Source organism: Psittacula echo, assembly GCF_963264785.1.
Source record: "Psittacula echo genome assembly, chromosome: 5".
Taxonomy (NCBI): domain Eukaryota; kingdom Metazoa; phylum Chordata; class Aves; order Psittaciformes; family Psittacidae; genus Psittacula; species Psittacula echo.
The window spans coordinates 71,845,999-71,860,024 of NC_137739.1; the positions used below are offsets into that span (position 1 = coordinate 71,845,999).

General features: G+C 44.8%; 1 protein-coding gene across 1 annotated transcript in view; it reads right to left on the reverse strand.

The window, feature by feature from the left end:
• PRKCH (protein kinase C eta) overlaps nt 1–13,607 on the reverse strand; it is a gene marked incomplete at both ends in the record, with an annotated part of 118,390 nt that extends 104,783 nt beyond the window's left edge. Inside the window, one exon of the mRNA XM_080619506.1 lies at nt 13,248–13,607. Coding sequence (XP_080475632.1) covers nt 13,248–13,607 — 360 coding nt within the window. The remainder of the gene's footprint in view (nt 1–13,247) is intronic.
• Nucleotides 13,608–14,026: the final 419 nt, after the last annotated feature.

The following is a 14,026-nucleotide window of genomic DNA, read 5'->3' on the forward strand; positions in this document are numbered from 1 at the left end:
GCGAAAAAAAAAATATTTAAAATAAAAATAAAAAAAGGTCCTGTTCTTACTGTCGACAGTGAAAAAAAAGTAGCAGGCAGAGATAACGAGTAGTTTTGTGCAGCCAAAGTAATTAAAAAAACAGATAAATGAACAAAAAAACCCAACCCACATTGCTCTGCAAATAAAATTTCATATGCCCAGGACTATTAACATAAGGAGACTATTTGGTCAAGCTAGAAATGAAACATAGAACTTACACTGAGAAAATGTTGATGAGGTTTTTTTGGGTCAGGAAGATTCCTTCGGAACAATTTTTTAGGAGCCAAGCACAGGGGCACCAGAGGTTGTTTAAAGCCAGCAAGCCTCTGTTACTCTTTTCTCACCTAATGTTCTTGTTCAAAACAGGAACAGACGCTTCCAAAATGTTACTAAAATAAGAAGTGTCATTGCTTAAAAACAATGAGTGCTGCACATCCACTGCTGAGGCAAGTCTCTTTGCAGTAATCTTCTTTATGTATAGAAATAAACCCAGTGACCCCATATTAATCATAAACACTCCTTTCTCTATGACAAAGGGAAAAGACAAACTAGCAAGGACATATCTGAAACCTTCCAAGATAATATCCACATAAGCCAAAACATGCGACAACTTGAATGATCATTGCTTTTCTCTGAAGAAATCCACTCAGACCCTACGGTTTATTCTTGACAAAATCAGAAGAGTGCAATTCTAAAATGAACCACCTGATGGTTTTGGATATAGCTTCAATGCTCCACACTCAGGTTCTTCTAAAATATTGGGAGTTTTAAAATTCTTAATTATAAGAATTTTAACCAACAAAGCAGTAGCCAGAAGGTGCACAATCAAAGGAATTTTTCCTCCTTACATGAAGTGCTGAGAACTGAACTGAGTGTGCATTGTGTTTTGTCTGCCCCACAACATGCACACGTCCACAGGCAAGTATTAACATCCTGTGCTCCTGCAGATGTGCAGCCCCAAGCAGCAACTGCTCACCTAAGACAAGCTAAAAGATGCAGCTTTCAACACCCCTTCAGAAGAGCTTTGGTAACATCAGAGTGAGGTTTTGTACATGTCCAACAGTGATTGTAGTTAACTGCTGGGAAGAGCACAGGCTTGATTATGAACTGTTAAATCATTAACCGAGTTCCTCAGTACACATATAATAAAGGGAAAAGCCACCTTGGTATCAAGCTTTGATCAAAAGGAGATTACTGCCCCAGCTCCCCTCCCCCGCCCAAGTTTCCTCCCGTTCTCTTCCGGCTGTCGCCCCTCCTCTGCAAAGGCACCAGAATGGACGCTGCTTTCGCACGACTCCAAAACCACAGTTCACAGCCCAGCACATTAACTCATTCGGTCTTTGACTGATGTTTTATTTAGCAAGCTCAGCTGTGAAATGGGGTAGGTGAGAAGCAGAGACACAAGAAGAAAGCACTCTGCCTCTCCTGCTGCACAGAGACTGCCCACAGGGCAGAGGAGGACAAACAACTGGTGGGTATCCTCCTAGATCTGCCCTGTGCAAAATGCCAGAGCTCACAAGACACTGCAGAAAAAGTACTCCACCATGGTTAAACACAAACCCCATTCCTACTCTGGATGTCTTTGTAAGCATTAGCCCAAATAAAAAGGGTTTCATACTGGCACATGAAAGTATTTTATCTACAAGAGGCTGAAAACCATTCTGTTAGGATGTGCAGATAGCCTGAATTTTTGATGCTTTATTCCTGAGCTAGAGAGACACTCCAAAATCCAAGAGTTTGCTCTCCATTTCAATGCTGTCCCTCCAAGACAATGACAAGCCCTAACGATTTGGATAGTGAGTCCTGACCTGCGGAGTCAGCACCATAACAGTACACACAGGGATCCCACTGTCCTTCAGGTAGAGCTAGAGATCTTACCCTCAACCTAAAGAAATCTGGAACATGCAAGAGAAACCGTATCTGCTTCTGTAACACTGCTGCCCATTTCTTTTGCCTGCATCATACCCCTTTTGCACCTCAAAAGCAAAGAATAAGCACCTGATATCTGGGCTCACGAGTGTACTAGAACTTGCTCTTTTCATGTAGACCTGAGCCAAATGAACTTGATGCTCTTCTGGGCTCACACCAAAATCTATTCAGCAAGATTTCACAAAGGAAAGTGAAAACATCACCTTTATTGGCAAGGCAAGCTAAATATTACTTGAGCTAATTATTTGAAAATGTGGTAAAAGTTATTTACTATCAAGTACTGATGGGGTGTCCTGGTTTAGCAGTAGCCCCTATTATAATAGGGGCTAATTTCTGAGAGGAAGATGGCTTATCCTAACACAGCTAGGTTTCTACACAATTTTGCTCCACTCCAAAATGAGAACAGTTTAGTTGCTTATATAGAAGATAACCAAACCACCACAATTCCGTGCCACTGCGTTAAGGAAGACTTAAACCAGCATTTTGATTAGCATAGGTCTGTAAGCTACTATATCATGCAGAAACAAAAGGCTGAAACTTCTAAGGGAAACTGACTGTAGGGTCATTTCCAGCAATATCCAAGAAGTTGCCCTCTCTCACATCCACTCTTGTGAGCAATTTTTTGTGGGAATACCCAAAGCTCCTATACTGAACTTTCTACTGCTACTTAAGCAGATAATGAAGTGATAGGCATAGGGTTCCATCTTGCAAAATCTGACCATCGAAAGCAATGCTCCTACAAAGCCCTATTAAGAAATGGAGGACCACCCTACACATTTGGCACCACTGTAGTTTTTGTGTTAAATGGTGTGTCATGAGTATCTTTGACAAGAAATCCCACCATGGATTTGGACTGCACAGGAACATTTTCCTCACATGGTTATATTTTCTTGAAGGCACAGGAGCAAACAGCCTTACAGAATAAATTTTCATTGAATATATTAACATTAGATGGCTCAGTCTGTGAATGACCTAGATAACAAATTCATAGCACAGAAGCCAATTCCTTCCTCTTTCTCAAAGCTCCACAAGCACTCACTGTACTCAATAAATTATGTACAACCCAGCTATCATTATAAACCCTTGTTGCATGCAAGGAAGGGGAAAGAAATGTGTCCAATTCTGCTCCTAATTAGATCAGTGCGAAACTGGCAGCATAACTCCATTGATGCTGTTGGGAATACACTGATGTAAACCTTGCAAGCAAAAGCAGAGGCAAGAACTGGACTCCTATTCTGCTGAAATCTCATACAAGACACAGGCAAACCTTTTATAGAGTGACATTTTACAATAAGAAAGAAAGGAGAAGGACAACTTTCACATCAATGTCACAAAAACTAGATACCAGAAAGTAGTGAGGTACGGAGAGCACCTTCTCACGGAGTGTGCCAGAGTTTACACGGGAAGGATAAGAATTGGGCCCCACTGCAAAAAAGATTTCTCTCCCTCTTCTTGAAATTTAAAGCATTTAAATTTTAAAAGAATTGAAGGAAACAAAATAGAAGAAAACATTAAGTAAACCAATCTATAGGTCTCCCCACTTAGACCGAGGTATTTTTCCTCCACTCTTCAGTCCTGGGGAAAAAAACCCAACGAGCTATATGGCCTCATTTGTCAAAAAAAAAAGTAAATGCAGGACAAAGTAGGAATTAAAACAGGATAAGCTTGTCTTTCAGTAGCTGTTCTTGATCTAGACAACTTTCATCATTCTGAAGGAACTTAGCCCAGAATTGAATACATTTAGTACAGGATGAGCACATTGACCAGTCTAGGCAGAGAGAATCACCCGAGAAACTAATTTGTACATAGAAAAGTCAACTCCAATGCTATCAGAGACAGCATTTATTTGCAATCACTTTATCAGATAAAAGCACTCAGGAGTACAGACATCCCATGCTTATTTTTACTGTCATAGTAAAACTATCACCCTCTTTCCTATGCAGACCATAGAGCCAGCCAGCTCCAGCGAACTGACAAAACCCTAAATGACCTTTCTGACAGCTCACATCTCTCTCTGACTCACGCCTACAGCACTCGGCATAGTTATGGCTGGTGCCTGCTCGAACCTTCTACAACATCTATAAAACTGTGAATGATGGCAAGTATTTCCTATCCAAAACCAATAAAATGGTTCCCAAACTAAGACCCCATTGCTACCATAGAAAATACTAAAGCAAGTGAAGATCATAGAATCACAAAATTATTTGGGTTGGAAGGACCTTAGAGATCATCTAGCTCCAAGCCCCAGCCATGGGCAGGGACACCTTCCACTAGACCAGGTTGCTCAAACCCCCATCCAACCTGGTCTTGAACACTGCCAGGGAGGGGGAAGCCACAGCTTCTCCGGGCAACCTGTGCCAGTGCCTCAGCACCCTCACGGTGAAGAATATCTTCCTAATATCTAATCTAGATCTACCCGTTTTCAGCTGTACATGAAGATGTATACAAAGACTTTAATTTAGAAGTGACACCTTGCTTACACAACAGAGTAAAATTAAAATTTAATTTACCCAAGAGAAAAACACAAAATACAATACTTTGTTAAAATGGGACTAATGACAAAGATCTAAGAAAAAAGTAAGAAACAAGCAAAGGCAAAACAGAAACCACAAAGCAGGTCAGAGAGAGGGCTAGACACCAGAAATGCTGTAGGCAGGTATGAGCTGCTTTTTCAGACCAAATCAGGCCAGTTGACAAGTCAAAATCCTGCCTCTGAGGATGGCTGATTCTAAATATATGAGACAAAGGCAAGAAAAACACCTCAGTGTTCAGATATGGAACTGCCATCTGTCAGACTGTCAGTATAATTCTTACTGTTAGGTGTAATGTCTTGGGACAGCATAAATATGTGGGCTGTTTCTCACATTCTCTCGCTTACTTGCCTCCATCCGAGAGATTACAGGGCTCTGCTGATCTGTCAAATGATTTCACATTGCAAATTATTTTATCGATTTTTTTATTTCTTTTTTTTTTTTTTTAGAACCCAGAGCAGACATGCAATACGCATACACCAAATCACATGTTTAAAAGTATCTCTCGCATGGGTGTATTTTCCTCTTCTACTCTTGTTGACAGAAATACTCGTAATATTAACTGCAATAAAAGTTAAAAAGTAAAAAAAACTTCCACTAAAGCCTACACAGCATTATCATGTTGGTTAAAATAACAGAATAAATTATCTATCTCCTATCTCACAAACTGAAGTCAGCTACCAAAGCTGCTCAACTTTTGTTTCTGTGCCAGTTCTTCATCTCCTGTCTTTCAACAGCAAGGAGACCTCTCCTGGAAGGAGTCTGGACAGCTGCCACGGTATCACTCATACAAATACAATCAACTCACCCATGAAACTCAATCCTTACAAAACTTGGCAGATAAACACCAAGAAGAAGTCTTTATGTAATGTCATCTACAGGTTCACACTCCCCTCCCTCCTCCCCTGCCAACATTTTTTTGTATTGGCAAAGCTTGTTGTAACTACACTCATGGCAGGACACTCTCATTTCAGTGCACCCGAAGGGCAGGTCTACACTGTATAATGGAGTACAGAAATTCCCACCCAGCAACCAGGAGGGACACCAGACAAGCTGAAATCTTATTCCAAACCTGAAGTTCCAAATATGAACAGCCCTGGGCTGCTATCCTTCCCAGGCTGGGCTTCATGGCTTGCAAGGTGACACTCAGAGGAGACAACCTGGATGTGGCATCCATCTGTCACACAGACAAGACACAGGCAGCCCCTGTCTGCAGCAGATGGTACTCTCCATCTCGAGGGCTGCATCCTTCCATCAGGACACCAATGACACTTGGCTAGAGAATACAAGTCTTTCTAGAGATGCAGTGGGTCCTACAAAGAAGACAGTGGCTGAAAACAAGCTGGCAGATGCCAGAGCAACTCTGCCTGCAACCAGCCCCCTGCCCCACATCTGACGAGCCCCAGGGAAGAGCAAAGCAGGGAGCTGACCATCAACCGGTAAAACTGCTCTGGCAGGCCTGTGGGATAGATCTGGTCATTGATTAGATGCCTCCAGTCTAGTGTAGCAAGGGCACAAGGGCACACAAGGCCTCACTGGGGGAGTCAAAAAGCTATTTTTTCCATCATCTTGGGCCTAGCACAGAGACTGAGATTTAGTGCTGAATGTCAGTAACACCAGAATTGCTGAGGAACGCTTGCTCTCACACAGCACCGCACTAATTCAATGAAACCTGGCTTCACACTGCTGGCTTTTGAAATAAAGCATGATGGTTTCTTTAGCAATTGACTTCCCTGACAGAATATCTCATGATATCAAAGAATAAAAAATGCTGGCATTGCAGAAATTTAAGTAATTAATCTGGCTTACCCTAAATGGCTTAGCAACATTAACTGGATGCTTCAGGATGCACTTTGTTTTAGACATACATTGGATATCCTTGATATAATTATAAAGCAAGTCTCCCTTGCAACCAGCCACGGCTTCTTGTACCAGCACATGGGCATGGCTTGAGAGAGGAACCACTGCCTGGTGAGCTCCGCCAAGACACGACGCCAGGTTAGTTATCCAGGACTCCAGCCTGGTTCACTGCACGGCCCCACAGGTAATGCAGGGGTGGAATAAGAAATCAGAACAAAGATTGCTCACTGTCTCCAGAAGAAATTAAGTCTGCAGCATGGTTTGACATATATTAACTGCATGCCTAAATAGGCTGAGATTCGGGAGGCAAGGAGACACGATGCCTGATCCAGAACCCTTGACAAAAGCCTCCAGCAACTCATTTCACTGATAACCCTTCTGTTCATGTTTTTCTCCATGGTTACACAAAAGGTCCCTAGGTTCTTGATTGTATTAGCAAAGCACACTAGCTATAATCGAGCCTAAAACACCAATGGAGCTTTAATAGTCTGCAAAGAAAGGGTGAGAGTTTTATTCACTTCAGTAAGGGATATGCTTTTCATATTGAATTAGGGGGAAAAATCAGTAGACTTTGTAATGGTATTTCAACAGCTTAAACATCCCCTTGGCACTCTTTTCTGCAGGGCTTATTGCCTAAAAATGCTCAAAATGGCCCGAAACCAATCATTACTTAGAACTAACTCTCCAAACAGAAAGCCTCGGACAGCCTGAGTGAAATGTATTTCTACAGAAAGGCCTGTGGTAAAAGCTAAATATAAAACACAGAGTGAGGTGAGACCTGTAGGGTGCAGAGAGCAGGGATGGGGACAGAGCTTCCTGGGGTACCGGGCTCACTTGTGCTGCAGTCACCCTGATGGCCTCCTCCTCCACACCACCCCAGGACTGGGGCATGGGTCTGCAAACACCCTCAGGAGCTGCTTCTGCCATGACTATCGCTGCTGAAAGAGACTCAGGCATCAACCCCTGGCCTGCCCTTCTCCTTCTAACTGCGGCTTGCAGGTAGTTCAGTGGCAACACCATCAGAGCTAGAGGCAGCAGAGAAATAGGTAACCTGGCAGCAAAGTCACCCTGCACCCAGCAGCCACATTAGCAGGGGCTTTGACTCCAGAAAACCCTGTGTGACGGCGTGACCTGCAGCCTCTCCCAGCCACCCTCTCCACCCCACTGGAGAGCCAGAGCGTGGTGAGTAGACAGGCAGGCAAAGGCAGCATGGGCTGACAGGCCAAGCATGTGGGAAGTAGACCAGGCTGCAGCTGGAAACACTGGTGCCCACCATGCTGCAGAGCCAGAGAGGGCCTGGGTACCTGTCAGCTGCGTCTGGGTTGAGCTTCAGCTTAGCAGCTGCTCGCAGCCAGGGAAAGCAGTGTGGTGGTACTTGCACAACCTATCCCAAACTGCATTGGGGAGAATGCATGCTCCTCTCCTGCACACCTCTCCGGTGTTCTCAGAGCCCTTCCCAACTCCAACAGCATCAAAGCAACAGTTCTCAAGGTGTAGCTGTGGAAAAAACAGACTAAGGAACATACTAGGAAGTCAGTACCGCAGCAGGACCAGGCACCCAGCTGCCTGAAGGACAGCGAAACCCATGTCCTGCTCTACCCAGTTGGAAGCCAGGGCATGAACCCCAGTCCCACAGGCCCCTACTGGCATCCCAGCAGCTCCAGCTCCTGGAAACTGGCTTTCTGCATGCTTTAACCAAATCTTTCCAACCTAACATACACCCATTTTCTCCAAGGATGTTCACAGTTGCCAGACTGGCCGTTTATTGGGGAGTAAGCATGCAGCTCTTTGTGACACAGTCATCTCTAGTTGTCCTCACCTGCCTTGATCAGTAAAACTGTTATTAGCATCCCACACCCCAGGACTATTTAATACCTGACAAATAGCAAAAAAATTTCCTTCATTTATTTATGACAGCCTTTATTTCAGACTGCAGGGCACTCTCAGACAGCTTTGGTGCACCGGACTCTGCTAGCATTCTGGAGGGTTTGTTTGCAGGGCCAAAGGACAGCTGTTTGCTAAAGGAAAGCACAGAAGCCAAAATTCTGGTAGTTTTCAAAATACATCCTATCTCCTGCAGTGGGTGTTTCTCTCTACTAGTCCATGTTGTAATGCAACATAACTGCGTATCTGTAATAATAATTACAGAAACAACTTAAAATTGATCAAGAAATAGGGAAGGAGCTTAGTTTACTCAAGCCTAGTTTGCAATTAGTGTGCAAAGTGACTTCCACTCAGATCAGAGATCTGCACTATGTACTTGTTTGTCACATGTATGGAAACAGAAATTACATGGACAGATTGCTGTTGCTTTCTATCTCAGCCTGCTGCTGACCTATGGAAGGAGATACCACTTACTCCCGTGCTAAAAACTGTGGTCCATATCTTCAGGAGGGCACAGGCTGATGCAGACACAAAATACTGCTTCATAAAATCCTCTGTCACGACCTATATCGTATTTGTGGCCTCCTGATGCAAGTTGTACACACCTGGAGAATACACTGCAGCAAAGCAGGACTCAAAACAAGAAACAACTATATTGTATTTGACCTGCAGCACTGTGGCTCTCTGCCAAGGTCACAATGCTCTAGTGAAGAAGTTGCATTCTCCTTTAACTCTTCGATTTAATGTCCAATATATACAATTGCATATAGACATGGGTAAAACACAATTATTTCTGCCTTAAGAAAGAAAAAGTCACAGGAAAATATAAAGGCAAAAAGAGCTCAAGTTAAAGAATGCATGAGAATTATTTGTATTAATCTCTCCCTGCACACATGAGCAAATGATAACAAACTCATCAGGAAGTTGCGATTGGCTCATTAATCTTCTAGTCCATCTGCAATGTAATTTCCTTCAGTATACTCTGATAATTTGCTACTTCAAGATCACAGTTTGATTTTAACTCCTTTTTAAAATCCTAGAAATTATGACAGCCCTACACAGGGACTAACAATTTTTACAATCATAATTAAATAATTCCCTAGTCACAATGCAATTCAGTATCTGTAAATGGTGTTTCCCCAAGCTTAAAAATTACCTCAGCTACTAAATAAAACTCGTAAGAATAATCCTATGTATTGTAAATGTCTCCCCTTTCGATTACAACTCAGTACTCTGAATTACTTACATTGTTTCACTGACATATGACTGCCTCCTATACTGCACTCAGAGACAGTTAAAGAGATGATAGAACCTTTTCAAGATACATATGCCAAGTAAAAAGATCTTAGCACACGCTAGCGAAAAATTAAGCTTTAAAAGACAAGTTTCAACCCTGATGTAAATCATAACATAACAGCTCTCGGACAGCAGCCAACTTAATTCTCTACTGCACTGCACCTGGCTGGGTCATACGCACCTGTGTAAAATGCTACCATTCAGGTTTGCACAATTTCACACCCACACTGGAAAATGACTACCAGAAAGAACACGATACCGGGGAGAACGCTCCCAGTTTTAACTACATTAAAGCATCCTCAAGGCAAGACGGCATTTAATGGACAATATTAATAAAAACTACAGCTCTGCAACTTGACAAGTAAATATAAGACATTGGAAACAAAGAGACAAATCTTGAAGTTTATAAGCTTTTATGGATCTGATCTGCGTCAAATTAGTCAAGTGTGTTTAACAAACAAGATGCAACTTAAAAAATATCCAGACCATGCTAATATGTTTACTAGAAAGAGTTCAGAAAATAATCAAAATGTTCAGAAGAAAAAGGGTCAGTTTTGAAGAGTCTCTGGAACATGGATTTTAATGCAAATCATGAACAGAGAACTCAGTGGGATGAGTCAGGTGTGGAAGCATTACTGATGAGACAGTTCATGTCCATACACTTACTCATCTGCTAATTGTTTGGGGTCATAATTGCAGAGATCTACCTGCAAGTCACGCTTACACACCAGCTGCTCATACTTGCCTCTCGCTGACACTTCCTACAGTTGTCACAAGAGGTGGTGACCAGTGTTACAGCTAATCTCTTTTTTCATTCAGTAGGAGAAAATCCATGTTCATAGAATCATAGAACAGTTAGGGCTGGAAAGGACCTTAAGATCATCTAGTTCCAACCTCCCTGACATGGGCAGGGACACCTCACACTAAACCATGCCACCCAAGGCCTCATCCAACCCGGCCTTGAACACCGCCAAGGATGGAGCATTCACAACCTCCCTGGGCAACCCATTCCAGTGCCTCACCACCCTTACAGTAAAGAACTTCCTCCTTATATCCAATCTAAACTTCCCCTGTTTAAGTTTTAACCTGCTACCCCTTGTCCTATCGCTACAGTTCCTAATGAAGAGTCCCTCCCCAGCACCCTTATAGGTCCCCTAAACATAAACAGAGCAGCATGAGCCTGGGAGCTTATGCCAAAACTTTCAGGCCAGTGTTTATGAGCTGAGGAACTGTTCCAGGTAATCCCTGGCAGCTCAGCAATCTGGAGAAGAGTTGAAGGACCAGAGGCAGCCAGCTCCGCTGCCCTGCTTGGCAATCCAAGGAACATTTGGAGGTTGCTTGTTGTCCTTGTCTACAAAAAGTGAACCTAAAAATCATGCACAGTCACATAAGTATAAGCCAGGTTAAACTTCAAGGATTCACCAATTCTCTCCTCAGTCCATTCACTTCTTCCTTGCCTACATGCGCTTTAGCTTTGGGGATGGAAAAAGGGCAGTATGAAGAATTTCAGAGTGGAGGTGTTGCAAATTATCTACAAACCCCTTGTGCTGTCTTGGATCACGCCAGCAGTTCCTGAACCTTCGGTTACTACAAATCAGCATTCCATATCCTTCTGATTACACAAAACTCCATGACAGCCTTGCTGGATATGTCAAGACATTAAATTATCAGGGCAAGATGTTGTTCCCTCTCATCATGTGATCCTGGTTGCACACTATGCAAGATGCTAACGAAGCAAGCCAAAAGGGAGAGGAGAAAGGGAACAGAATATGAATGCTTGCTTACTTCCCACTAAATCCACCCCAGTTGTAATATTTAGACATTAACTGAAAAGGAGAGAAGCAGCTCTGTCTACATGCCCAGATATAGCATCAGTTTACAGCAGCCAAGTTGAAAAGAATCACCAGTTTCCCACCCCATTGCACCCATCAATTCACAGGTACAGGAGTTCATAAACCACAAGCCTATCCAGCAGGGATAAAAGACTTTACCCTCACCAAAAAACAAACAAGTGTTTCAGGCCATCTGTCTTAAAAATCAGCACTACAGGATGGACGAAATGAAAGAAACAGTGGGTCCCTGGACATGCATGCATCCACACCAGAGGCAATACTATTACAGATATTTTGGCAATGTAAATAAGGCCACCACCTTTGCAACAGAGCAGCCCAATCCCATGGGTGGCCAGACCCAGTGCGACCAGGACTCCAGCCTGCCAGGAGGACAGGGCCTCTCTCAGGAGCAAAGAGGAAACACCCCCAGCAAATCAAACACAAAGAAAACCCTCAAAACCACAGCTCTCTATCCTGAGCTCACTCCTTTGCCCTGGCCATTCTGTATTTAAAACTGGTTTAGCACAAGTCCCAGGAGCAGTTTCCCTCCAGCAGCACAGCTAGCCTGCGAATCAGGGTACTTACACACTGAGCAAACCCTTGTCAACTCTGCTCTGGCTGTGCTGTCAGGAGCAACACCCGAGCTAACTTGTTTGAGGCTAGCTTGGATCCCTCCACCTGACACAAAATCACATCAGTCAGTGCCTGAGAGAGACCACCTTGAGTGCATGAACCTCATGCCTATCTACAGGGTATGCAAGTACACCATAAGAAGAAAATAAAAGAAAGAAATAGTACCAACATACACCAATTAATCCTGCAACTGGTATTTCCCCATAATCACCTCAGAGGCACAACATCACATCTCAGTCACAGACACCACCTGAGAACAGAAAGCACCAGCATTCTCCCCAGTGATATGATCAAGATGCTTATCTGTTCTCTACAGTGTCAGCTCTCTTTCCTCCACATGTGATTTTATTGTGGCGGTTATCTGACCACGCGTGCTGAACTTCTTGGCCTTAAAAAGCTAATACCAATCTTAACCTTGGAAATTCTCAGCTCTTTTCCACCCTCTCTACCAGAAGAAATACCCTTTTTTTCCCCCCCTGTTTTAACTTCACACTTAAAAACAACTTTCTGGATCAATACAATCACTTCCTCCTCCTTTACAGTAGCAGAAACAAAGGTGCAACTTTAAAGCTAGTACTATTCCTTTCACTTACCATTAGGACTAAGACATAAATGAGGTTCTCTGGACCGGATGCCAGTGACACCTACTTGGAAATAGCCTACAACTAGCTGTAAGTGAAACTGTTCAACCAGCACATCAGGAGACATAATAGACATAAGACTATTCCTGCCATTCTGTTAAGAAGTCAAAGAAACTTACATTCACACATCAAACAATTGTGCAAGCATGCACAGATCTGAACAGAAATATATCCAAACCCAGGTATTTAAGTTTCCAAGTACATCTCTGCACGCTAAGCAAAAGAACAAAGGTACATCATCATGTAAGTCTACAGGTGTACTTTGATGGTTATGTATTACAAGTCTTCTCTCTGCTAGTCTACAAAGGGAGAGACTTCAAATCCCTCAGTTACAGGGTCTTGACCCTCAAGCTATGACAGCCAAGACTTTTTGTACTTAGGGTTCCAAAATGCATCAGCTGAAATAGCAGTCTAAATAGTAGGCTAAACAAGTCTAAAGCATAAGGGCACAAACAGATGCATGAAAGTTCATCTGTGTAAATGAGACACACACACCGGGCTGCGTGCATCTGCAGCACAGACATGCAAGGACAAGCCCCAGCTCTGCAAATACCCTTCGAGCGCATTCATTCATTCAGAGAGGAGCCCGGCTCCAGCTTCCCCTCAAGACGGGTACTCACCCAGCCTTCAAAGCTGTCACTGGGGCCCGCCGAGCGCAAGATGTCCTGGAAGTGCAAGGTGCAGTTGGCCACAAAGTCATCGTAGCCGATGGGGGTGTCGTGGAAGACGGACAGCTCGATCTGATGGCCGTCACTAACCGTGGTGGAGAACTCCTCATTGTAGGTGGGTTTGTTGGTCTTCTGCTTGGTGCTGGTCTGCCCGACGCGCACCTGGTCCACGCTGACGGTGACATAAGGGTCCAAGAGCTGGTATCCTTTGCGGAAGAGCGAGTGCCGGAGGGACCAGCGGGTGGGCTGCAGTCCCACCGCCTCCCCGATCCGCACCTTCAGGTACCCGTTGAACTTCATGGCTCCGGACATGGCCGGCCCCCCGGGGCGCCCGGAGGAGAGCCCGAAGCCAGCCCCCGGTTCCGCCGAGCCGGCAGCCAGCCCCGCCGTGCCTCTTCAGGGGGCCGGGCGGCGGCGGCGCGCCGGCCCCCAGGCCATGCCGGGGCCCCGGAACCGCCGTCCCCCGCGCACCGCCCACGTCCCGCGGCAGCGGGCACCGCTCCACCGCCCAGCCCCGCGCCGCCGCTGCGCCTGTCCGGGCCTCTGCTGCCGAGGGGCAGCGGCTCAGCGCGGCGCGGCGTGGGACACCTGGGGCGTGGGACGGCGCCGGGCGGGGAGGAGCCGCGAGGGCGGGACGGGCTCCGATCGGCACGGCCCGGGCTGGCCCGACAGCGCCCCCGCCCTTAGCGAGGTGTGCCCGGAGCCGTGCCGAGGGGCGGAGAGCGCGGGGG